At 34.9% G+C, this 25739-nt stretch overlaps 2 protein-coding genes across 19 annotated transcripts in view; one reads left to right on the forward strand and one right to left on the reverse strand.

Annotated features, from left to right (window-relative positions):
* The window catches only part of CASK (calcium/calmodulin dependent serine protein kinase), a 465908-nt gene that overhangs the window by 249678 nt on the left and 190491 nt on the right, over positions 1 to 25739 (forward strand). The window lies entirely within an intron of this gene.
* On the reverse strand, positions 1316 to 4711 carry GPR82 (G protein-coupled receptor 82). The gene has a single exon (XM_056826156.1). The coding sequence runs from the start codon at positions 4575 to 4577 to the stop codon at positions 3501 to 3503; it is 1077 nt and encodes a 358-aa protein (XP_056682134.1). The 5' UTR covers positions 4578 to 4711; the 3' UTR covers positions 1316 to 3500.

Consider the following 25739-nt stretch of genomic DNA (forward strand, 5'->3'; position numbering starts at 1 on the left):
GTCAAGCCTGTGTTTTAAAAGAATATCAATTTGGTGACTATGTGGAGGATGAGTTAAGAATAATAGCTAGCTTTAATCTATTGCTTTGAAATTTGCAAAGCATTCTACAAATATTATACTGTTTTATCTTCATAACAACCTTGAGAGGTAGGTTGATACTATTATATATCCTTATTTTACAGATGAAATCAAGGCAGAAAGATTAACTGTCTTGCCCAAGATAACACAACTAGTAAGTGTTTGAGGGTCTTCCTGACTCCCAGTCCAGCACTCTCTGCACTGTACCACCTACATGCTCTGGGATGAATTGGAGATTAGAGAAAATGGATTCAGAGATACCACATAAGAAGCTATTAGTCTGATTCATAGATGAGAGACAAAGAAAAAAAAGTTTTTGTTTTTAAGGAACTTATATTCTAAAAATAGACCATGTGCACCCTTGTAGATCTATATAAAATACATCCAAAAGAAAAATAAGCTCTCTTGTAGTGAAAAGTGAAGGACCAGGAAAGGCCTCAAATAAAATTCAGAACCTGAACTGAGTCTTGAAAGAAAAAAGAGATCCAAAAGGCAGAAGTGAAGCAGACTTCATGTCAGACAGTAGAGACAGGCAAGAAAAAGGCAGGAAAGTGGGCCATCATGTCATGTGTGGAAAACTGCAAGAAGGAAGGCCATTTTGGTTGGGCCTTAGAACTATGTGGAGTGGAATAAGGCTATAAAAAGTTCAGAATTACTGGAGTATTATGTAAGGGCAGGAATTGGGATGAAGAGGAAGACTATGAGCCAGATATTACTGAGAAATATTTGGGACAAAATAAATAATAGCAACCAACTTGTGTACAGGGTGAGAAAAGGTTTGCAATTTTAGGGGTAAAGCTGGCTTTTGTTTTTGTTTTTGGCTTTGGTTTTAAAAAATAAATCCTCAGTAATAAAGAATTGTAGAAGAATAATCATCTAAATTTTTAGTCTTTCCTACAGCTGGCACTGTGATGTTTGTTGACTTCAATTGAATGATTGCCTGGGTAAAACAGTACTTGGAGAAATCCTAGTTCATTAGCCTATTTATTTTTAGTTCAATAAATATCCGTTTAAAAAATGAAAATTGAGAGAAAGAGTAACTGGTGTAATGCAGGGAGAAAAGAAATGTCTTGGAAACCAATTGAAATGTAGCTCCTAAGGTAATAAATCATTCATTACTTGGTAGTTGATATTTCCATAAAGTTGAATTACACATCTTCATTTATTTTTAAGAACCTGGAAGTTATTTTGTCTCTTTGTAACTACTGAGTAATCAATGAAAAGCTCAACTTCTCAGTTTAAAAAAAAAAAGGACTAAGCTTTTAATAGATTAATTTGCTTTTTTTTAAAGGAATTGAAGATTTATACACATATAAATACATATAAGCCTATGTACATAAAAGCAACATTAATTACTCTTAACAAATAACCCTAGGAAACTTACACACTAAAATTTTGCAATTAAGTTTTTAGACTTTTAAAAGCACAGTTTCATCATGTTGTAAGGATTAGTTCTTCAATTTGTAAAATAGTTTTCAGCCACTGAAGATTATCTTTTAAAAAATAAATGAATTTAACTTTTTCTAACAGTAAAGTCACACATAACACATAATAGTAATTATTCATAAATCAAAAAATAGAGCATTTAGGTAGGCTCTGAAAAGTAGAGAAGAGGAGGGAGAGCATTTCAGGATATGGAGTGTTTTGCACTTTAGGATGTTGGGTGAATCAAAATCAATGGAGGAACATAGTTTGTGAAAGGAAGTTGTACAAAAAAGGCTAGAAAGTTCAGTGAAAGCTAAGTTTTGACTCGCTTTAAGTATTAGGTTTAAAAAATTGCATTTTCCTCTATAAATAATAATAATGAATTAAGGGTAGTAATATAGAAATTTAATTTTTATTAACTTAAAATACTAGAAATTTAGGATTTCCTCTGTAAGACTAAGGTTTTTTCCTCCTTTAAAAAATTATTTTTTCTTTTTAACTTTTTTTTTTTAAGTTTTGGGTTCTGAAAACTCTCCCTCCATTCCCCTGGCCATTGAGAGGTCAAGCAAAATTATATCAATTATACATGTGAAATCATGCAAGATACATTTCCATATTAGCCATATTGTAAAAAATAAAGTGAAAGAATCGATGCTTCCATTTGTACTCAGAATTCATCATTTCTTTCTCTGGAGGTGGATAGCATTTTTTATCATGTGTCCTTGTCTTGGATCATTGTATTGCTGATAATAGCCAAGTCTTTCATCATTGATGATCTTCACAATATTGCTGTTACTGTGTAAAATGTTCTCCAAGTTGTGCTTGTTTCATTTTGTATCAATTCATATAAGTCTTTCAGGTTTTTCTGAAATCATCTTACTTGTCATTTCTTAAAGCATAGTAATATTCCATCACAATTGTATATTACAAATTGTTCAACCATTCCCCAATTATAGGCACCACCTCAAATTTCCAAATCTTTACTGTCACAAAAAGAGCTGCTATAAATATATATATATATATATATACATATATATATATATATATATCCTTTTCCTATTATCTCTTTGGGGGTACAGATCTAGTAGTAGTATTGCTGGGTCAAAGAATCATAGTTTTATATCCCTTTGGCCATAGTTCCCTCAGGCATTTGTAATTTTCCTTTTCTGCCATATTAACCAGTTTAATTTGCATTGCCCTAATCAATATGCCCTAATCATTTTAAGCATATCTTCTTCTGAAACCTGGCTGTTCATATCCTTTGACCACTTATCAGTTTGGTGACTGTATTTTATTTTTATAAATTTGGCTCAGTTCTGAATTTGGCCTTTATCAGAGAAACTTGCTGTAAATTTTTTTTCATTATTTGTTGTTTCCTTCTAATTTTGCCTACATTGTTTTGTTTGTGCAAAACCTTTTTTATTTAATGTAATCAAAATTATCCATTTTACTTCCCATGATCTCCTCTCTATGTTGTTTTATCATAAAGTCTTCTGTTATTCAGAGATCTGAATAACAGGTAAAATTTTCCACATTCCCATACTTGTGATATCACCTTTTATGTCTAAATCATGTGCACATTTTAGCCATAAATTGTTAAGCAGTCTGAGTTAAAAACCAGGTTTTTCTTATGAATATATCTGTTCTGAATCTCAAGAGTTACAAACATAATCATTTTTATGAACTTTGTGTTGGCACTTCTATATTTAGGTTCTCATTATTTAAACACTTTCTATGCAGGATTAGTAGTTATTAATTAGTAGTTATCAAAGCTACCCATTTCATTTTTGAGTGGAAACTTAGCTAATGCCTCTGATAAAAACCAGAGGTCAAGCTTTTTGTAGCAAAAAGCACAACTACAAATTCAATTTTGATACACGTTTTTAAGAAGCCAAATGACTTTTTGTACTTTATTTTAGCTGCAGTAATCATCTTATTTGTCACTGAGGTTTGCATGTGTTCTTTTCCCTGTTTCTGTGGTGGATTGGATACAAAGATCAACTGCTTTCATGTGGTGAATTGGCCTTGCTAAAGAGATTATATAGGGTCTTCTTAAATGTTTTATCTAGAAGAAGAAATATAATGGGATCTGTGCTACTTCTAGCAGCAGCAAGACAGATAAGGAAATTTTTTATTTCTACTAAGTATGTCAGCTGTTGGCTATCATTTGTTTTGTTTAGGGCACAAAAAATGGGTATAAAAATACTATATGGAAGAAAGCAAAATAGCAGTAGAAATTGAATCACTAAAAGGTGTCTTTTTACTGAACAGTAAATGGAATATTTCTTTGTAATGGATGTGCTTTTCCTTATTTTTCTCAGATAGCTGACAAAAGAATAATATGACAGCAGTACCACTAGGAAACAAGAATCAACAAATGCAGTTCCAACAAGTCTAGCATTCTGAGAAATGCTCGCACCATATTCTGTCTTCCAGCTATAGCACTTTTCCCCATTTTCTTGAGAAAGCTCCACAACAGAGTAATACACAATGACTGGGACTGTTACGGCCAGTACCATCCCCCATATAAAACAGCACAGCTTTCTGGCAAAGTTGGGTTGGCAGAATTTTTTTAGTATATGCCCATAAAATATTTTCTCATAGTATGAAGCACTCTCTTCCTGAGAAAAGTCCTTTTTCATAAGGGTAGCATAACGGCTTATGGCAATCCAACTTAAAGTAGTGAGACTGACAAACATGCCAATATGCAAAAACAGTGTACCCAAGAAATTGACCACCTTGCATTTTACTGAACTGTATGTCCATTTAAATCCTTTCATGAAATAGACACTCATAAAAGGCATAGCACTGCATACAAGCAGATTTGCAGTCAAAAGATTTATTAAGTAGATGTGTGTTGATGTTTTCCTACCAATCTTTCTTAAAAACACCCAGTGTGAGAGTATGTTCCCCAAAAGGCCCAGAATACATAGAAAGATATAAATGATAGGTAAAGCAACTAGAGAGGCCACTGTTTGTTGAATATATGTTGAATTGTAACTCATTTGTACCATGTTTTCTTGAATGCAGTGCAGGATCTGAAATAGAATTGTACAAAGTTGCTTTAATATCATTCTGAATAGTATTTAGAGAAACTAATATTGTTATTACTGCTAAAATAGATGAAAAATATCATTGTCTTCTATATTCTAAATTGTTGTATTGAACGAAAACTAGTTAACAGAGTGCTCATTGCAATGGAAGGGGCCTGTATCTAAAAAATACAAATTTAAACAAATAATTTAAAAGGCAAATATTTGTTACTTTTTACTAAGTAAATTTAAAATTCTTTAGGTTTTATTTAAATTAATTAGTGGCAGTAATAATTTCCTTTTCTCAAACAAAAGTAATTATTTAAAAGTACATTATTATGGTAGATCCTCACTAATCAGAAAGATCACATTTAATTCAATTTAAAAAGTACTTATAAACTTTAGAATACAACTCAAATCAATAAAAATTTGTTGGTCAAATATAATGCAAACCTATTTCTTTCAAATACATATTAATAGTAACAGAAAATTTACAAATGTTACCAGGTGGAGATCAGTCACTGACTGACATTACGTGAAGCCTGTTACCACATCCTCCAGAATATTGGGTTTTGTCATGCACCATGTCTGTGGCATACATAATCTAACACTCCTCTCCATAGACCCATTCCAGCTATAGAATTATAATTTAATCAGGATAATCATTGCTACTTCTTTAATGCAGAAAATATTGCACTAATTTTTTTGCCTAGAAAATCATTCCTTTATAGTTCAAGGATATACTTACTTCAGTCCAGCAGAGCAGAAAATAGTGTAAGTCCTCAATTGAGTTCTTATCTGAGACAAGGACAAAATGTAAATCACAAGAATAATGAACAGATCTACTCAGTTATAGTGTGATCATCCCCAAATACCCTTAACATTTTCTCCAAAATCCATTTAATAGCTACTATGAAAATTACTTTTTTCTATTGATGGCTGAAGGCTATCTCAATTGAAATATTTTGTTTTTTTCAAAGAACAAACTATTTTAATCCTAACAACATTGCATGTGTACTTTTTTTTTTTTGCTAATTTGCTTCAAAGGTCACACATGAATCCCTGAAGAGTATAATTGTAAATTATAGATCATGGCTTGTCCATTCTTGTTATAGAAAGTTAGAAAAGGGCTGATTAGCAATGGCAGAGGAAAAGTCTAGTGGGAATAGAGAAAATTTTGAACTGAAGCCTATTATGAGAAGCAAACAAAAAACTAATTTGACTTACAATCACTATCCTTGTTTATGCAACATAACAATACATCTCTAAGTAAAATAACATTAATTGTTTCATAAATCTTAAAGTAGTATGCAAAGTTTGATGATTATGAGATACTTTAGGTCCTTTAAAGTTTGTTAAAGAATTCTCTTCTAAAATTCATTCTCAAAGGGGAAAAAAAAGTTGACACTAAGTATTTACAGTTCCATTCTTTAATGTCATGTATTTTTATGATTATTTAGAATTTAACAAAACAGGAATGCTTTCACATCTTACATTAAAAGATTTTAGTTTATAAAATTATAATCATGTTGAAGTAGATAGGCAACAAACATTTACTGAGCATTTATATGCTATACACAGTACTAAGGGCCAAGGATCCAAACACAAGAAATAAGAAAAGCAGTCCCTTCCTTCAAGGAGCCTACATTCCAGTGTCAAAAATACCTAAAAGGGAGGTGAAAAAAAGGAGAAAGGAAGGTACCCGTGTTGGAACATGGTGACAATATTCAGAGTATTGTTAAAGAGGCCTGCCTATTATCTTCAAAATGTCAAAAGATCCCAGATTTTATTTTAATCCAGCAAATGTTTTCTTCGGTGCCTTCTGTGAAAAGAAATTGCTATTACTGGAAGCAATAAAGAGATTAGTGAATGTACTTTTACCATTGACACTGATCTCAGAATATCCACATCTTAATATCTTCATGATTGCTTTGACCAAAACAATTCATCATCTGATAGCCAACCCTCTGGTTACCTGTATCTTTAAACTTAGACTAGTCCTCAAAAGACAGACATTGTGACAGACATCGTCTAGCACTGTTTCTTGTACTCCAAGCCCTGTAAGCTTCGGGTGGGTCAGAACTTGTGCTTCACCAGCATAACTTTGAGGAAACTAGGGTCAGGTTACCTCAGCAACACCATGAAATGTCAGAGTAAAACTTTAGTGGGAAAAAAATAACCTGGTCTATATAGAGATGTATTTCTCTTTTCAGAAAGTAGGAAATGAAGTAATTAGGGTCTTGAAGTCTAACAGACTTAAGTTTACAATATGTCCATTTCTCTTTATATTCTTTAGACCATGAGTCAGCAAACTGTGAACCGTGGGCCAAATTCTGCCTATTGCCTGTTTTTGTACAGCATACCAAAAAATGGTTTTCAATTTTAAAATAAAATTCTATTGTATTCTTACTATTCTTAGCTTATTGGACATAGAAAAACAGGTAGAAATCCTGATTTGGCCTCAGGGCATAGGTTTGCCAACTCAACATGCTTTACCAATGTTTCCCATATGTTCTGGATCAGATATTAACTTTGGAATTTACATCTAGAAAATGATTGAGGTACTTCAGCTGAGGTTTTATGAATCCAAAATGATTCTTGAGGCTGTGAACCTCTAGTGTCCTAACAATTTTAAGAAAGCAATTTTTAAGAAAACTTTATGTAGGAAAAATATAGAACTTAGTCTATTATGAAGATAATAACAATAGTCGTAAAGAGTACTTTATGGTTTACTAATCATCTTGCATATATTATCTGAGTTTAGTCTTCAGAATGATACAATAATTATTATAGATGTTGACCCCATTTTACAAAATAGGAAATTGAGTTTCAGTGAGTGAGCTTAAAGTACCCACATATTTATTAAGTTTTTCAGGTTTATCTTTCCAGCTCTCTTTAAACAATATGCTACCTCTAAATCCATTGATTTAGAAAACACCCTAGGGGCAGCTGGGTGGCTCAGTTGATTGAGAGCCAGGCCTAAAGACAGAAGGTCCTAGGTTCAAATCTGGCCTTGACATTTCCTAGCTGTGTGATCCTGCCTGGGAAAGTCACTTAATCCCCATTGCCTAGCCATTACTGCTCTTCTGCCTTTTATTGGTTCTAAGATAGAAGGTAAGGGTTAAAGAAAAGAAAAGGAAAAAGAACACCAATGAAACATCAATGAAATGAATATATTATCTTAAACAAAATCTAAATCCCTGAACTAAACTGGCTTTGATTTTATATGTACAGTGCAATCTGTTTTATAATGCTGATTAATTTATTTTTATTTATCTGTGAAAAGTACCTTTACAGTAGAATATAAGCTTCTTGAAGGCAAAGACTGCGTCCCTCATCCTTTATCTCCTTAGTAGCTAACCCAATACTTTATTTGCACATAACTCTTAATAAGTAGTTGCTGAATTGAATACCTGTAGATACTGATATGACTTCACAATTTTGCTTCCTTTTTAAAACTACCAGAATCACCCAGAAATGAAGAAGTCAGTATGGTGTACTGGAGAGTATTAGACTTGGCATCAGGGGTGATAGGTAGCTTCAAATCTCCCCCAACACATTAACTGTGTGGCCATGGGCAAGATATCAAAACTCCCTAGGATTAAGCTTCTTTATCTATAAAATAGGTATAATAATAATTGCAGTACCTACCTCAGGGGGTGGTTTAGAATATCATGTATGTAAAGTGCTTTTGTGAATCTAAAAGCACTAAGTATTATGAGAAAGGGGGATAGATAGTATTGATTATTCCTGTCAAACAAACTTGAATTTCCATTGCACTGTAACTTGTAACAAGTAGCATCTGAGTTCCTTTTTGAGCTTCTTAAAGACTGCGCAGAGAGAGTGGGTAAAAGGTTATGTATACTTTTTCAATGTATGTATTGAATAGCAAACTAATATTTTGAATTTCATACTTGTTCTTTTTCATTTAAAAAATGTTTATCTTGCAAAAACTCTAAAGCAGACATATAGACCGTAAAATTTTATATAAAGACAAAAATATAAATAAATTGCACAAATTATCTTCTAATAAGAGATTTTTGTGCATCTTTTCTGCTTTAAAGTAAAATAAGTAACATGTCACCACAATATCTAACTCAAAGCACATTAAAAGTGCCTTCTGAGCTTGATTGAATTGAATTCTACTGCTCTTTTGATGAATTTACAGTTTTGATGAATTTTAAATATATATATCTGTATAACATAATTATGCATCCTTTAATGAACATTTATGAAGTTGTAAATTCTAGTTTTCAATATCTTCAAAATTTTTAATCTGCTAAATTGACAATCTTCTTACCTGTGTGAGATACTGTATTCCTTAAATTCACCAATGATGGTTTTCAGACATTAGTTTCTCCTGTCACTGCTGCAGCATTCTTGTATTTCAGAAAAATATAGACAGTTTCCTTCACAGTCCCCTTAGATGTAGTTTTTCAGAGGATTGAGGTATCCTAAATTAGGCTCTTAAAAAAAAAAAACAACCCAGAGCCTAGAGTACATTATACAAGTTCAGTGTTTAAAATAAATGTCACAGCAGAAAACAAATCTATTTTAGTTCCTTAAGGTCTGAGGAAGTTAATAAAATTTAGTTCCTTATTGGTTATTTTAAGTTCTAGATTAGCTATCTCATCCAAATTATTCTTTTTAAAAAGCTAGATAAGACTATCTGTTTAATTGTGGAACTAGTTTGTATTACACAGAGAAAAAGACTTCTATAGCCATCTTTTAGTCACATAGCATTGGTTACAGAGAGGACTGAACATGAATGTGGAGAGGACTGAAATACATTCAGGCTGCATTAAAGCAAGATGATTCAAAGCAGACATCTAATTGATGATAGTTCACTAGTATTATCTTTGTACCTGTAGGGCACCCCTTCCTGCCAGTGGAAACACAAATGAATTGTAGGAGTCTCTGTGAATTCCAATATTTTGATGTTTACAGAGGAATCTTCATTTCAGAAAAAGTTACCAAGATCAGGTGGTAAATATAAAAAGATACAGACAAGGACTACTCTCTTAATCTAAAATACTGAATTAATAAAACCTCCATCCTGTTTCTCAAATGAAGACCTCCAAACATGTAAATAAATATAGCAACAAAGTCATACCTAACAACAAACACTACTCCTATACACAGAAGCATGTTAGGTTGCGAAGAGATCAGATCTCCTGTTCAAACCCCATATCTTACAAATAAGGAAACTGAAATCTTGATGATTACGTTACTTGTCTTGAGTTGCAGAGTTAATAATTTGCAGTTCTTTCTTTCTGATTCTAGTGTTCTCACCATGCTACCACACTGCCTTCTTAAGTGACCAAATAAAAATATGAAAAGAGAGATCTGGTGTTCTAAATTTTGTGTTGCATAGAATTCCATATTTTATTCATTTTCATATGTAAATATAATGCAGTATTTTTCCATTTGGAATTTAAAAAAAATTTATTTCCCATGATTGAAATAATTTTGTCATACCATTTTTATAACCTTCTTTTGAGAAAATGCAGAATATCCAGACCCTTGGGCTCATTCACTGTAGTTAGTGGCAGTGTTAAATTTACTTTGTAACTTTTGGCATTTTTTTTCTCCTTCAGTAACTATCACTGTTTCTCAAAAATATTGCCTAAATAAAAAAGATCATTCTAAACAGTTTAGAAGTGAGGCCAAGAACATTATGAGCTGATATTTGAGTTCACTCTTAAGCTTTCTTTCTTCTCAGATTTCAGGGGCCAGACAACTGTTACAGATTCTTTAAACTGCTTGCATGTCCCTTTGCATATTTTCACTGAATTAGAGATATACTGTCATAACTCAAGGTCAGAAAAAGGTGGTAGGTGAGACATATAGGAAAGGGGAAAATGTGCCAGATATATAGATGAAGAAGAAATATTTCAGCAAGTATGTCTAAGGGGAAAGTGCATTCCAGCTATATTGCAGAGAGGAATTACTTTGAGATGTATGTTTTAGCCAACAGGCTAAGTAGTATATATTCTAGAAGAAAGAGAGCCATTGAAGATTTTTAAGCAAGTGTTGGCATACTCATATGTATGCATTAAGAAGACTATTCTGGCAACTATGAAGGATAAATTTTAAAAAGGAGGCATTATAGATTGGGTGAGCAGTTAAAAAATATTGTAGTAGTCCATATGAAAGGGGATGAAAGTGTAAGAGGGTTAGGTTAGCAGTGTAGGTTGAGTGGAAATGACAAATGCAATTGAGAATGTAGACTCAGAATTACATAGTGAGAGCCACTGATGGCTCTTGGGTACAAGACTGTGAAAATCATGATCCTAGAAAAATAAATGAAGATCTTAGGCGATTGAAGAGATTAGGATGACTAGTTTAGTTTTGGGCTCAAATTAAGGCACTATTTCTAGGGGAAAGTTTAAGACTCAATATATAGACTTGGGGTCTAGAAGTGATAGAGATACAAGAATAAATGAGATGACTCAAAGAACAAGTGAGGCTGGGAGTTGAGGGAAAGGGGAATTAGTCACATTTAGGAAGTGGAAGGAAGAAGAGGGTAATTGTTAGAGACCAAAAAATGACCAGACCAATAGGAAGAAAACCAGAAAAGAATATTGTTACCATTATCAGATATCACTAAAAAATCAAAAAGGATAAGATTGAGAAAGACTCTGTGACTTAGCAATTAAAATGTCATTTGTGACCTATAAATTTTCAGTAGAGTCCTGAGATCAGAAGCCAGATTGCTAAGGTTTGAGAAGTGAGGAAGTGGCAAGATAATGAGGAAGTGGGTCAAGGACAATAGTCATTTTATAAGTATAACCTGAGTATCTTATTTTGTACCCAATGGTGTGCTACATAACCCTTTGAAAAAGGACTTGTGTAGGTTTCACAGAAACATAAGGCAGAATGAATATCCTTAAAAAACTTAGAAATCTGTGAGACAAGATTTACACAGAGGGAACTATTTGAAAATGAAGGTGCTAAATTTTTCTTTAGTGACCCATGAGTATATATATCCTGCTCTTATTCTTTTTGTTTTCATAGGATCATAGATTAGAATTAACAGGGACATTTCAAGATTACCTAGTCCGTTTCTTCATTTTGCAAATGATGAAAGAGTCCTTGAAAGTTGAAATAATTTATTCAAGATCACACAGTAGTAAGAACAGGGAAGAGAACCTAGGTTCTGACTCTAAATCTAGTACTCTTCTCACTACACTGTAAGAGTTAAAATTGGCTTAGGTCCAATTAAGAGTTATAAAAAGTTGTGGTCACTGTTTATAATAATTGAAAATTAAACTATGAGTATATTAGTAGCTCTAGTAGCTTTATTACAGCAAAAGTAGAGATAGCAAAGAGAGGGAAATGTAGGAAGGAGGTAGAAAATATTGCCTAGCTAAATAACCTAAGTCCAGATCTGAGTGCCTCCAGACTGCAAGTGCAAAACTGAATGTGAATCTCACCAGCCCATGAGAGTGTCCTCAGCCAAGTGTTTCACCAACCAAAAGAGAGTCTGATGCCACAAAGACTGTGCCTCACTGAAAAAAGCATCCCGCCAAAGAAAGGAGAAGAGCCGAAAAACCAATGTCTCTGGCCAGGGTCTCCTCAACCTAAGAGAGTCACTGAAGCCCAATTCTTCTTTCAGAATGAATTCCAATGCGGAAACTCCAACACAAAATGCCTCTTTCAGCAAAAGCCACCACTGCAGAATGAATTCTAATGCACAATGAATGCTCAGCCCTTCAGTCTCACCTTTTATAAACCCTTTTCCCACATCACTTCCTGTCTCTCTGGTTTCTACTTCCTTTCACTGTAGACTGGCCTATCACATCTCAGGAACCAATCATAGTTTCTTAATTTGCCTGGCACTGCCCTCTGGGCAGTGGAATCCACTTTCTGTTTCTTGAGGGTGAGAGCTTTCTCATAAAAGGATCTTCAAATGTTTGACTGACTAAATGTGAGAAGGAGGGGCACTCCAAATTCTTGATTGATTAAGTTAAAATAAACAAAGGGAATTTTAAATTCCCTTTTACAACATCATTATATTTTTGTGCATGGGAAAGAAAATAAAGGTAATTTTAAAATTCCTACAGGTTTTTATTATCTTCACAAAAGCTGGGTGAATACGATTTATTGACATAGAAGAATATCTGTAAAATACTGTAGTGGGTAGTTAAAACTACCAGTTTTCTCAATATGTTTTATACTTATCAAATACAATGAATATGTATTTCATGTCTACTGTGTACAGGTAGTGGGCTATACCTGAGAATACAACCACCAAGATAAAAAATAGTCCTTGCCTTCAAGGAGCTTTCTGCAACCCAAGTTCAAATCCAATTTCAAACAGTTGCCAACTGTTACTCTCTACAAGTCACTTCCGTCTGCCTTGTTTTACTCATTTATAAAACTGAATATAGAAACTACCTCCCAGGATTGTTGAGGGGGTAAAATGAGATAATACTTATGAAGCCCTAGATATAGATATAGTAGTAGTCTCTCGGTAACCGAGGATGACGATTGTCTTTGTGCACTTTCATCTGTGATGTAGATGAGTGTGCACAAAGACACTTGTGCGTGAAGGAGCTTTAAGTGGAAAAGTCATTGCACAGAGACAGTCCCACTCTCTCGGCGTTGGAAGCCTGGGTCCAGTGGCACGAAAAGTCGTTACACCTGGAGACTTCCTCAGCTGCATTGGATGGCCGTGTTGTCCTTTGTGCTCCAACATGCCCTGAGCACTCCACAGTGCTTTGCTGCGTCGCCCTCCCAGCCGTTGAACCTTCTTATTGGTTTCTTCCGCCTGTTTGGCCAAAGCAGTCTTCACATGCTGGGTGAGCAAAGCCCTGGTTCACCAGGGGTCGACGACGACCCGATGGCTCCCCTCACAAGGTTTAGCCGACCTGTCGAAGCTGTTGCCCGGGGTGTGGCCGCTGCCGCATGCTAGCAGCTACTGGGAGCCACAAGGGAGAGCTGGGGGTCAGGTGTCAGATATAGATATACTGTATACCTTAAAGCACTATAAACATGCTAGCTCTTACTGTCATTATTATTGCCAGATGAATTTTTGACGATACTAGTGAATACAACATGTAATCTCTATGTGAGTAGTGTTAAGAGAGTTTTTCTTAATCTCTCTCTCTTTTTTCTCTTTAAGAGGCAAGAGAACAAAAAGATCTCTTAGTAAGAGCCCCTCTGCTGTGCAGGCTGTCAGTTGACAGTTAGGGTGTAGCAGACAGTTGGTAGGTGAGTTGCTGGCAATTGAAAGGGGCTTTTGTCTCTGGGTCCCCTGGGGAAAGGAGCAGCAGTTTCTGGATCACTCGGAGACTGGCAGTTTTTCTGACAGTTGTGGATAGAGAAAACAGATTTAAGGTATTAACAGCCTTATTGATTATTGCTTATTGATTCACTTAGGTAGTTAGATAGTGGGTAAAGTCTTAAATTGCCAGAGTAGGAGAGTAGGCCTGGTCTGGCAGAAGACACTGCCCTTGAATGCAGATACATTTAGGGTTTTTTAGAAATTTTTGTCAGGTTTGGGATCTTAGATATAGTAATAAGATATTAGGAGATTATTCTCACTTTCCTCCTTTCTATTTCTTATCCAAACTTTACTTAAAATAAACTAAGTGTTTTGTGTTTTACTGAACCGCTCTCCTGACTTTTGTTCAAACTCCTACTCCAAAATTTAACTCTTCACAGTGCGTAACATAAAATATAGCTTGAGGGGAATAGGAGTACTAAAAACTTAGGGAATCAGAAAAGGATTCTCATAGAAAATAGCATTTGAACTGAGCCTTAAAGGAAGACAGGAATTTTTTAAAGCTAGAGTTGAGTCAAGGAAGTACATTCTTTTCATCATAAGCCGACTTTACCCGGGGACAGAGATGAGACTGAACACCTAGTTCAAGGAACAGCAAATATGCCAATCTAGCTGGTAGAATATAAAGGAGAGTATAGTAAACCTAGAAAAGCTAACTGGACACAGATTTTAAAGGGAGTTTCAAATATAAATCTGAGAAGTTTGTATTTTATCTTAAAGGTACAAGGAGCCATTGAAGGTTCTTACAATATTTGCATATTGGCCAAATTCCACAGTCATTTCTCTTCCCCATTTCCTTTGCTTGATGTATCAAGGCTAACAATTCGGAATTGGGAATTTGCTCAGTTGATTGACCTGGTCCCTAATAAATATAACAAGTGTCTTCTCACTGTTAATTATTTCCTATTTACCATGTATATAGCTTGCTTTATTTCTGTTTGTTTGCATGTTTCTCACCCCCCCCCCATTAAATTGTGAACTCCTTGAGGGCAGAATCTTATCTTTTTCTGCTTTTTTTTGTATTCCCACTATTTGACATAGTGTCTGGCACATAGGCGTTTAATAAATGTTTTTGATTAATATTCAACAACTCCAAGTAGAAGTTGTATCAATAGATAAGTAATGAGTCAAAGCACATTTGTTTGCCATGGCCTCTGGTTTCATGGAACTATTATTCAACTTCCCAGTGGCCTAGTGAAGCTACTTGGCCATGATAGAGACCCTTCCCTACATACAAAATATATTGCCCAGCCATATCAGTTACTGCCGTCAAATCTTTTCTCTCCTACTCCAAATTTTGACAGGGGGAATTCAGAAAGCTAAGTGCTAGGTCCTTGCTTTATTTTTACTGTATATGTCCTTAAGCAAATCACTTAATTTTTTATTTTGTCCAAATGTAAAATAAAGGTATCATGTTTCTAAAGGAGGCAGCTGAGTGTTTCAGTGGATAGAGTTGCTGAGCCTAGATGTCAGGAGAGACCTGAGTTCAAATCTAGACTTAGATACTTCCTGGCGGTGTGATCCTGGGTAAGTCACTTAACCTCTAATTACCTGATTTTAAAAAAGGATCCACTGGAGAAGGAAATGGCAAACCCCTCCAGTACCCTTGCCAAGAAAGACCCATGGATAGCTGTAGTATATGGAGTCACAAAGAGTGAGACACAACTGAAAGACTGCACATCAATATATTTGTCTTTATTTTTCTTATTGAATCTTTGGAAAAAGAGATTAAATTTGAGCTTCCTGATACCACTCCAGTGAAATGACTTCATCTATAAATAATGACTACAGTAAACTAATTTGGGAAATAGTGGGAAATAGATTTTGAAGTACTTTTTAATCTGCCCTCTGGTGAATTGATATTTTCTTAAACATATTGGCAATTTTCAAAGATTTATAATACAATTGATACTCTTAATACTGAAAATGTGCTAAATAGAATTTAAATATTATGTTCATTCAGATAAATGACATTTCAGAATTTGACAGTGCCTTAGGGATATTATGAATATTAAATAGGATACTATTGATGCAGATGTTCTGCTTAATAGAGAAATAATTATTAGAGGGAAAGTTCCAGTTAGCCTGGTGATTTAATTTGTTATCATTTCAATTTGGTTTTTGAATGCTTTGAATTTTCTGAATGTACATACTGTTAGAAGCAGCGGTATCAAACTCAGAAGTAGGGACCATTAAACTGCATTAGAGTTCCTGCAGGCCACATATTGGCTAAATTTTTTAATTTAATGTCTAACATGGGGAGGTAAGGGAGGGAATTAACTGGGGGCATCTTAATGTCAGATATTTTAAATATGTAGTGTTATGTTTTGTTGTATTTTGTTCCATTGTTAAATGTTTCTCAGTTACATTTTAATCTGGGTTCTAACTGCAGTTGGGAGGGTAGCGTGTTCATATGACACTTGTATTCTGGAAGGTTTTTTAGAAAGTAAGACAAATCTATTTTCTATTGAGAAGAAAAGACACATTGAACAGTTTGACAAGAATTATATGCCAGTAGACGATTTTTTAAAAAATATGTGTCGATGAAAAGTATTTTAAGTTCAAGGGACAAATGAAGCAATGTGGACTTAAGTAGTGAAAACCTTTGTGATAGAACTAGAATCTAGCCAGAACCTTGGTGAATAATAGGATTTCAGGGGGAAGAGGGGTAGAAGGAGGACATTCCAGGGTAAGAAGGTAGCATGAAAAAAAGCTGAGGTGAAATAAAGAGATTTAATTTAGTGGGCACAAGGAAAACAGTAAGAAAAAAAGTTTGATAATGGAAATAATAAAGATGAGACTAGATAAGTTATGTTTTAAATCCTATTTTAATAGTGTTGACACAGTGATTGCAATTAAATTAAGCATTTGTACATTTCCAACTCCTAATACATAGATTTTAAAAAGTTTTATAGTGCTAATTATTACTTCACCAGCCATGTTTTAAATGTTTTATAATTTTAATGTCATTAAATTTGTTGATTAAGGTGTTGAAAATTGGGAGAAATAATTTTTTTTCCCTGAGGATTGAGAAATGTTACAAATATAATAAGAAAATATGAATTGTTAAGAATTAATAAACAATCAAATACTCAAATGAATCTTTTAACTCATGAATTTAGAAATTCCCTACCAAACTGCAACTCATCCATGCCTTCCTGTCCTGTGTACCTCTTATCCATTCCTTCTCATAAATTCACTATACAGGAGGCAGCTGGGTAGCTCAGTAGATTGAGAGCCAGGCCTAGAGACAGTGGGTCCTAGATTCAAATCTGGACTCAGACATTTCCCAGTTGTGTGCCCCTGGGAAAGTCACTTAACAACCATTGCCTAGCCCTTACCACTCTTCTGCCTTGAAACAATACACAGTATTGATTCCAAGATGGAAGGTAAGAATTAAAAAAAAAGTTACTATAGAGAAGGTAGCAGGAGGTAGCACAGTAAAGCTTTTTATCCCTCCCTCTCACCTTATGATCAGCCCATATTTGCTTCTTATAAGACAATTCCTTTATAACATTTAACTTCTTTATAGTTCCTCATTGGTTATATATTATAACCAGCTCATATCCACCATTCATCTTTCCATTGTCTTCTTTGTAATATTTATCCTTAATTTTTTTAATATTTTGCTGCCATACAACAATACCAGTTGAATTTCATTGATTTAAAAGCTAAATCATTGTTTCTTCTATAAGGAACACTTTATTTACAATTCTTTATTTGAATATAACATTACTTATATATATTAATTTATTATATTATTAAATTAATTATATTGGACTATTCAATGACTTATCTTTTTATGTTTTCTTATATTATTTGGGTTTTGTTGTTGTTGTTGTTGTTGTTGTTGTTGTTGTTGTTGTTTAACCCTTACCTTCCGTCCTGGAGTCAATACTGTGTATTGGCTCCAAGGCAGAAGAGTGGTAAAGACTAGGCAATGGGGGTTAAGTGACTTGCCCAGGGTCACACAGCTGGGAAGTGTCTGAGGTCAGATTTGAACCTAGGACCTCCCATCTCTAGGTCTGACTCTCAATCCACTGAGCCACCCAGCTGACCCCTTCTTATATTATTTGTAGGCAGCTAGGTGGCACAGTAGATAGAACAAGTCAGGGAGGGCCAAGAGGATCTGCGGTCAAGTCTGGTCTTACAAAGTGTAAAAGTAAAAATTAATTATTGGACAATAATTTTATTAAATTATGTGGTCACCAGTTATATCTCAAGTCAGAAATTTATTTACAAAATAGAGAGGAAACAATAAAGTAGAGAAATGTGAAAGGCATAGAAAAGTTATCTATACTATCTTAATCAAGACAGAGATTACTTAGATTTCAACCAGGAAGGCCGGTAATGAGTAATCACTTGGCCTCCTCCAAAATGGAAGCTAGTCTCTTCAGAAACTAGGAAAGGAGTCAGCCTTTCACTCATCAACGAAGTAGTCCAAGAGTCAGAGTCCAAGTTGAAGCCAAACTCCAAGCCCAGGATTCAAGCTGCAGTTTCCAACGAAGCTCCCTCAAAGACTATTTCCAGGAGACAATTTCAGACTGTCTTCTCAAAGACAATCTACCTCAAGCCAAAGGATTTCATGACTTTTATTGTGGCTCCTTGTCTCTTCCCCTCTTCACAGGGGCCAATCACAGTTTCCAAATTGTCTAATACTGCCCAGGGGAACAGTGTTTGTGGAATCGACTTCTCACCTTCTGAGGCTTAAGTTCACACCTTCTTAAGGTTAAGTTCTCCTCCAAGGGTATGAATTTTCTAAAATTCTAAATCTAAATCTAAATCTAAAATTCTAAAATCCACCTTATAGAGAGGTGAATACTCATCCTGGCTGATTGAGTTTCTGAGGATATGAATTCACTGTGTGGCTTGCAAGCTTGTGTTGATTCAATCAAAAGGTAGACAAAGGAGAGTTAATCCTGTCTTCACAATCTAGTGAGGCACTTAATTTAGTGTTAACTCATGGTAGTTAACTCATGGTAAAGTAAAGAATTCTCTTTCACCATACTTACTAACTATATGATCTGCACAAGTCAGTTAAGGGGAGGAGGAGGCCTTAATTTTCCATATCTATAAACTGGGGTTCATATTGATGATTACTTCCCAAAGTTGTGAGTCGTGAAGTATGCTTATAAAAGTACTTAGCACAGTACCTGTCACTTAGTAGGCACTGTATAAATTCTTTCTCTCTTCCTATTTCTTCTTCTTTAAAAATACTACATAATTAAGTTATTGTGTTGATTTATCAATGTTGTCCAATTAAAATATTAACAAACCTAATATAATAAATTCATATAAACATATTTTCATTTCAGTAACAAAATGTAGTTGAAGTAGTTAATATGGATTTTTCTCATCCAAACAGATAGCAAAATTTTCCCACAGGGTATATTATAAATCTCTTTCCTATATGTTAATTGGGTCTTGTGCCCAGTTAACTTATCAATATTATACATTTACCAGTAGTCTATAAAAAAATCCTTATCTCTGGGATTACAATGGAGGAAATAAGGGAAATTTGAGCACACTTTTGGTGCTTGCATAAGAAATTCATTCGGATTCTTTTCAATAAAAATAAGATTTGTACAAAATAATAATTGTGAATTATAAGAAGTATCAGTCAGCAATCATTATGTACCAACTATATGCCTCCGGAGTAAGGTTACAGTGGCAAACAAAAGAGTCTGCTCTCCAGGAGCTTATGACCTACCTGTTGAAGCATTTAAATACTCATCTACCTAACTACCAAGTAATGGTGGGGAGGTGAAGGAAGATTTCAAGAAGATAGGGTGATGAAAAGAGGGCTCAATTGAGTTGTGACTTGAACTTTGCATTAAAGGAATTGAAGCAGTTCCAGGAGGCAGAGATGTAAAGAAGTGCATTGTGAGCATCAGAGACATGGCCTGTATAAAGACACAGAAATTGGAAATAGAACAAATTGGCCAATTTTGTTAAGCCTTGAAAACTAAGCAAGAGATAATCATACAGTTAATGATACCAGAAGATTTTTGGGAGGGCGGAGTCAAGATTGCAGTGTAGAGGCAGTAAAATTTCAGACCTCTGAAAACCCTTCCTTACAGATTACAATTTAAATGTTCCTAAGGGACTGAAAATCAAACCTAACAACAAGACAGAACCAAGGAACCCTCCTGCTGGACTCAACTTAAAAGATACGCCCCCAAAAGCTAGAATTCAAGAACACTCTGCTTTAAGGGGAAGGAAGAAGGAAGGTCCCGGGACCCTCCCTCTACCTAGAGGGCTAAGGCTCCAGAAGCAGCTGAAACCTCAGGGTGGGCAAAGGCACTGGTCTGGAGGGAGTACCCTGCGGGCAAAGCTGGGCCAGGCTCAGAGCGTCCAACACAGACAGTGGGGAAGCAGTTAGAGAAGAAAAGCAGCTTGCAGTATGGGAGGCAAAGTTGCAACAGTGGAAACATTCCATATTCCCCCTCCCTCTTCCCGAGGTTTTGGCCTCTGGGCACATTAAGCAACCCAGCTGGACTTAATCCCATCAAAGCATTCAGAGGACAGGGAAGTTCAAGCTCCAACACCTCTCCCCCACAGACTTCACTGAGAGATTTACTGAAGGGTGAAGGCAGAAAGAAAAGACCAAAACCACAAAAAAAAAAGAGAGAGAGGAGCAAGAGCTCAGGCAACAGCATACAGGCTGTGGAAGAACTCAAACTACATAATTCAAAACACAATTGAGAGGCTGAAGACAACTGGGAAAAGCACTAATTAAGATAAGTCATCTAGAAAGAGAGGCACTTGAACTAAAACAAGAAAATAATATCTTAAAAACCAAAATCAACCAGCTTGAAAATGAGGCAAAGGAGATGAAAGACAAGGCAAAGAAAATGAAAGATGAGGCAAAGAAGATTAAAGATGACCTCCAAAGAAAATCAGATCAGAAGGAGAAGACCAAAAAGCCAGGGATGAAATCCAGTCTTTAAGAACCAGAATACAACAATTAGAAACAAGCAACTTCACAAGGCAGCAGGACACTAAAACAAAATCAAAAGAATGGAAAAATAGAGGAAAATTTGAAGCACCTCATTTCACAAAACAGAAGATTTAGAAAATCCTTCCAAGAGAGACACCTTAAGAATCATTGGTCTACTGGAAGACCATGACAAAAGAAAAAGTCTGGACATCATACTACAGGAAGTTATCCAAGAAAACTGCCTGATATTCTAGAACAAGAGGGAAAAGTGGAGATGGAAACAATCCACAGATCACCTCCTATACTTAATCCCCAACTGACAACACCCAGGAATATTATAGCCAAACTCAAGAACTATCAGATCAAGGAAAAAATATTACAATCTGTAAGAAGAAGTCATTCAGATACCATGGAACCAGAGTGAGGATAACACAGGATCTGGTTGCATCTACACTGAAAGACCAAAAAGCGTGGAATATGATATTTCTAAAAGCAAGGGAACTTGTTCTACAACCATAAATCAATTATCCAGCAAAACTGACTATATTCTTACAGGGGGAAAGTATGGTCATATAACAAAATAGAAGAATTCCAAGCATTTGTAAAGAAAAGACCAGACTTGAACAGAAAATTTGATGCCCAAGCACAGAACTCAAGAGAATCATCAAAAGGTAATTCAGAAAGAGGGAGACAAGAAAAACAAAACAAAAAACAAAAAAATCTTTTTCTTTATGAGACCCAATGAGTTAAAATGATATGTATCCCTATGAGAAAAGAGATCATTGGTAACCCTTAAAAATCATATTATCACCTGGGCAGCTAGAAGAATTACACTTAGAGGGAACAGTGACAAACTATAGGATGAAATGCCAAGACATAAATATGTATACAGATATATATATATATATATATATACTGTCTACAAGAAACACACATGAGGAAGGTAGACATGCATAGGGTCCAAGTAAGAGGATGGAGCAAAATCTATTGGGCATCAACTGATAAAAAGAAGGCAGGAATCACAATTATGATATCTGACAAAGCCAAAGTAAAAAATACATCTAGTTAAAAGAGATAGGGAATGTAATTAGATCCTAATAGAAGGCAGTATATATAGACAATGAGGAATAATCAGTACTCAAATGTATGCCCAAAATGGCATGGCATCTAAATTTCTTTTTTTTTTAATATTTTATTTGATCATTTCCAAGCATTATTCATTAAAGATATAGATCATTTTCTTTTCCTCCCCCCCACCCCCCATAGCCGACGCGTAAATCCACTGGGCATTAGATGTTTTCTTGATTTGAACCCATTGCTATGTTGATAATATTTGCATTAGAGTGTTCATTTAGAGTCTCTCCTCTGTCATGTCCCCTCAATTGCTGTATTCAGGCAGTTGCTTTTCCTCGGTGTTTCCACTCCCATAGTTTATCCTTTGCTTATGAATAGTGTTTTTTTCTCCTAGATCCCTGCAAATTGTTCAGGGACATTACACCGCCACTAATGGAGAAGTCCATTACGTTCGATTATACCACAGTGTATTAGTCTCTGTGTACAATGTTCTCCTGGTTCTGCTCTTCTCGCTCTGCATCAGTTCCTGGAGGTTGTTCCAGTCTCCATGGAACTCCTCCACTTTATTATTCCTTTTAGCACAATAGTATTCCATCACCAACATATACCACAATGTGTTTTACCATTCCCCAATTGATGGGCATCCTCTCGTTTTCCAATTTTGGGCCACCACAAAGAGCGCAGCTATGAATATTTTTGTACAAGTCTTTTTGTCCATTATCTCTTTGGGGTACAGACCCAGCAGTGCTATGGCTGGATCAAAGGGCAGACAGTCTTTTATCACCCTTTGGGCATAGTTCCAAATTGCCCTCCAGAATGGTTGTATCAGTTCACAACTCCACCAGCAATGAATTAATGTCCCTACTTTGCCACATCCCCTCCAGCATTCATTGCTAGGTGTGAGGTGATACCTCAGAGTTGTTTTGATTTGCATCTCTCTGATTATAAGAGATTTAGAACACTTCTTCATATGCTTATTAATAGTTTTGATTTCTTTATCTGAGAACTGCCTATCCATGTCCCTTGCCCATTTATCAATTGGAAAATGGCTTGATTTTTTTGTACAGTTGATTTAGCTCTTTATAAATTTGAGTAATTAAACCTTTGTCAGAGGTTTCTATGAAGATTTTTTCCCAGTTTGTTGTTTCCCTTCTGATTTTAGTTACATTGGCTTTGTTTGTGCAAAAGCTTTTTAATTTGATGTAGTCAAAATTATTTATTTTACATTTTGTGATTCTTTCTATTTCTTGCTTGGTTTTAAAGTCTTTGCCGTCCGAAAGGTCTGACATGTATACTATTCTGTGTTTACCCAATTTACTTATGGTTTCCTTCTTTATGTTTAAGTCACTCACCAATTTTGAATTTATCTGGGTGTAGGGTATGAGGTGTTGATATATTCCTAGTCTCTCCCACACTGTCTTCCAATTTTCCCAACAGTTTTTATCGAATAGTGGATTTTTGTCCCAAAAGCTGGGATCTTTAGGTTTATCGTATACTGTCTTGCTAAGGTCCCCTTCCCCCAGTCTATTCCACTGATCTTCCTTTCTGTTTCTTAGCCAGTACCAAATTGTTTTGATGACTGCTGCTTTGTAATATAGTTTAAGGTCAGGGACTGCAAGGCCCCCATCATATGTGTTTTTTTTTTTTCATTATTTCCCTGGATATCCTTGATCTTTTGTTACTCCAAATGAACTTTGTTATGATTTTTTCTAAATCAGTGAAGAAGTATTTTGGTAGTTCAATGGGTATGGCACTAAATAGATAAATAAGTTTGGGTGGGATGGTCATTTTTATTATATTGGCTCGTCCTATCCATGAGCAGTTAATGTTTTTCCAGTTGCTCAATTCTAGTTTTAGTTGTGTGGAGAGTGTTTTGTAGTTGTGTTCATATAGTTCCTGTGTTTGTTTCGGGAGGTAGATTCCTAGGTATTTTATTTTGTCTAAGGTGATTTTGAATGGGATTTCTCTTTCTAGTTCTTGCTACTGAGCTGTGTTGGAGATATATAGAAAAGTTGATGATTTATGTGGGTTTATTTTGTATCCTGCAACTTTGCTAAAGTTGTTGATTATTTCAATTAGCTTTTTGGTTGAATCTCTAGGATTCTTTAAGTAGACCATCATGTCATCTGCAAAGAGTGATAACTTGGTTTCCTCCTTGCCTATTTTGATGCCTTCAATTTCTTTTTCTTCTCTAATTGCTAATGCTAGTGTTTCTAGTACAATGTCAAATAGTAGAGGTGATAATGAGCATCCTTGTTTCACTCCTGATCTTATTGGGAATGCGTCTAGTTTATCCTCATTGCAGATGCTGATGGTTTTAGATATATACTGTTATTATTTTTAGGAATGACCCTTCTATTCCTATGCTTTCTAGTGTTTTTAATAGGAATGGGTGTTGTATTTTATCAAATGCTTTTACTGCGTCTATTGAGATAATCATGTGGTTCTTGCTGGTTTGCTTGTTGATGTGGTCAATTATGTGGATGGTTTTCCTAAAATTGAACCAGCCCTGCATCCCTGGTATAAATCCTACTTGATCATGGTGGATGATCCTTCTGATCACTTGCTGGAGTCTTTTTGCTAGTATCATATTTAAGATTTTTGCACCTATATTCATTAGGGAGATTGGTCTATAGTTTTCTTTCTCTGTTTTTGACCTGCCTGGTTTTGGAATCAGTACCATGTTTGTGTCATAAAAGGAGTGTGGTAGAACTCCCTCTTTGCTTATTATGTCAAATATTTTGTATAGTATTGGGATTAACTGTTCTCTGAATGTTTGATAGAATTCACAGGTGAATCCATCAGGCCCTGGAGATTTTTTCTTAGGAAGTTCTTTGATGGCTTGGTGGATTTCATTTTCTGATATGGGATTATTTAAGAATTCTATTTCCTCTTCTGTTAGTCTAGGCAGTTTGTATTTTTGTATATATTCATCCATATCCCCTAAATTGGTGTATTTATTGCCATATAATTGGGCAAAGTAATTTCTAATGATTGCCTTAATTTCCTCTTCATTGGAGGTGCTGTCCCCCTTTTCATCTTTAATGCTGTTAATTTGCTTTTCTTCCTTCCTTATTTCAGTTAGATTGACCAGTACTTTGTCTATTTTGTTTGTTTTTTCAAAGTACCAGCTTCTTGTCTTATTTATTAAATCAATAGTTCTATCACTTTTGATTTTATTAATTTCTCCCTTAATTTTTAGGATTTCTAGTTTGGTTTTCTGCTGGGGGTTTTAATTTGAGCGCTTTCGAGTTTTTTCATTTGAATTTCCAATTGATTGATCTCTGCTCTCCCTAGTTTGTTAATATAAGCATTCAGGGATATGAATTTATCTCTGATTACCGCTTTGGCTGCATCCCAAAAGGTTTGAAAGGATGTCTCGCCATTGTCATTTTCCTCGATGAAATTATTAATTGTTTCTATGATTTCTTCTTTAACTAAACGGTTTTGGAGTATCTTATTGTTTAATTTCCAATTAGTTTTAGATTTGGTTTTCCATGTACCATTACTAATCATTATTTTTATTGCCTTGTGATCTAAGAAGGCTGCAATCATTATTTCTGCTTTTCTGCATTTGTGTGCTATGTTTCTGTGACCTAATGCATGTTCAATTTTTGTGAATGTGCCATGTGGTGCTGAGAAGGTGTATTCCTTTTTATCCGTATTTATTTTTCTCCATATATCTATTAATTCTAATTTTTCTAAGATTTCATTTACTTCTTTTACCTCTTTCTTATTTATTTTTTGATTTGATTTATCTAAATTTGATAATGGTTGGTTTAAGTCTCCCACTAGTATGGTTTTACTGTCTATTTCTTCCTTCAATTCTCCTAGTTTCTCCATTAGAAATTTGGGTGCTATATTATTTGGTGCATACATGTTGATTAATGATATTTCCTCA

This window comes from Monodelphis domestica, chromosome 4, assembly GCF_027887165.1.
Source record: "Monodelphis domestica isolate mMonDom1 chromosome 4, mMonDom1.pri, whole genome shotgun sequence".
NCBI classification, from domain to species: Eukaryota; Metazoa; Chordata; class Mammalia; order Didelphimorphia; family Didelphidae; genus Monodelphis; species Monodelphis domestica.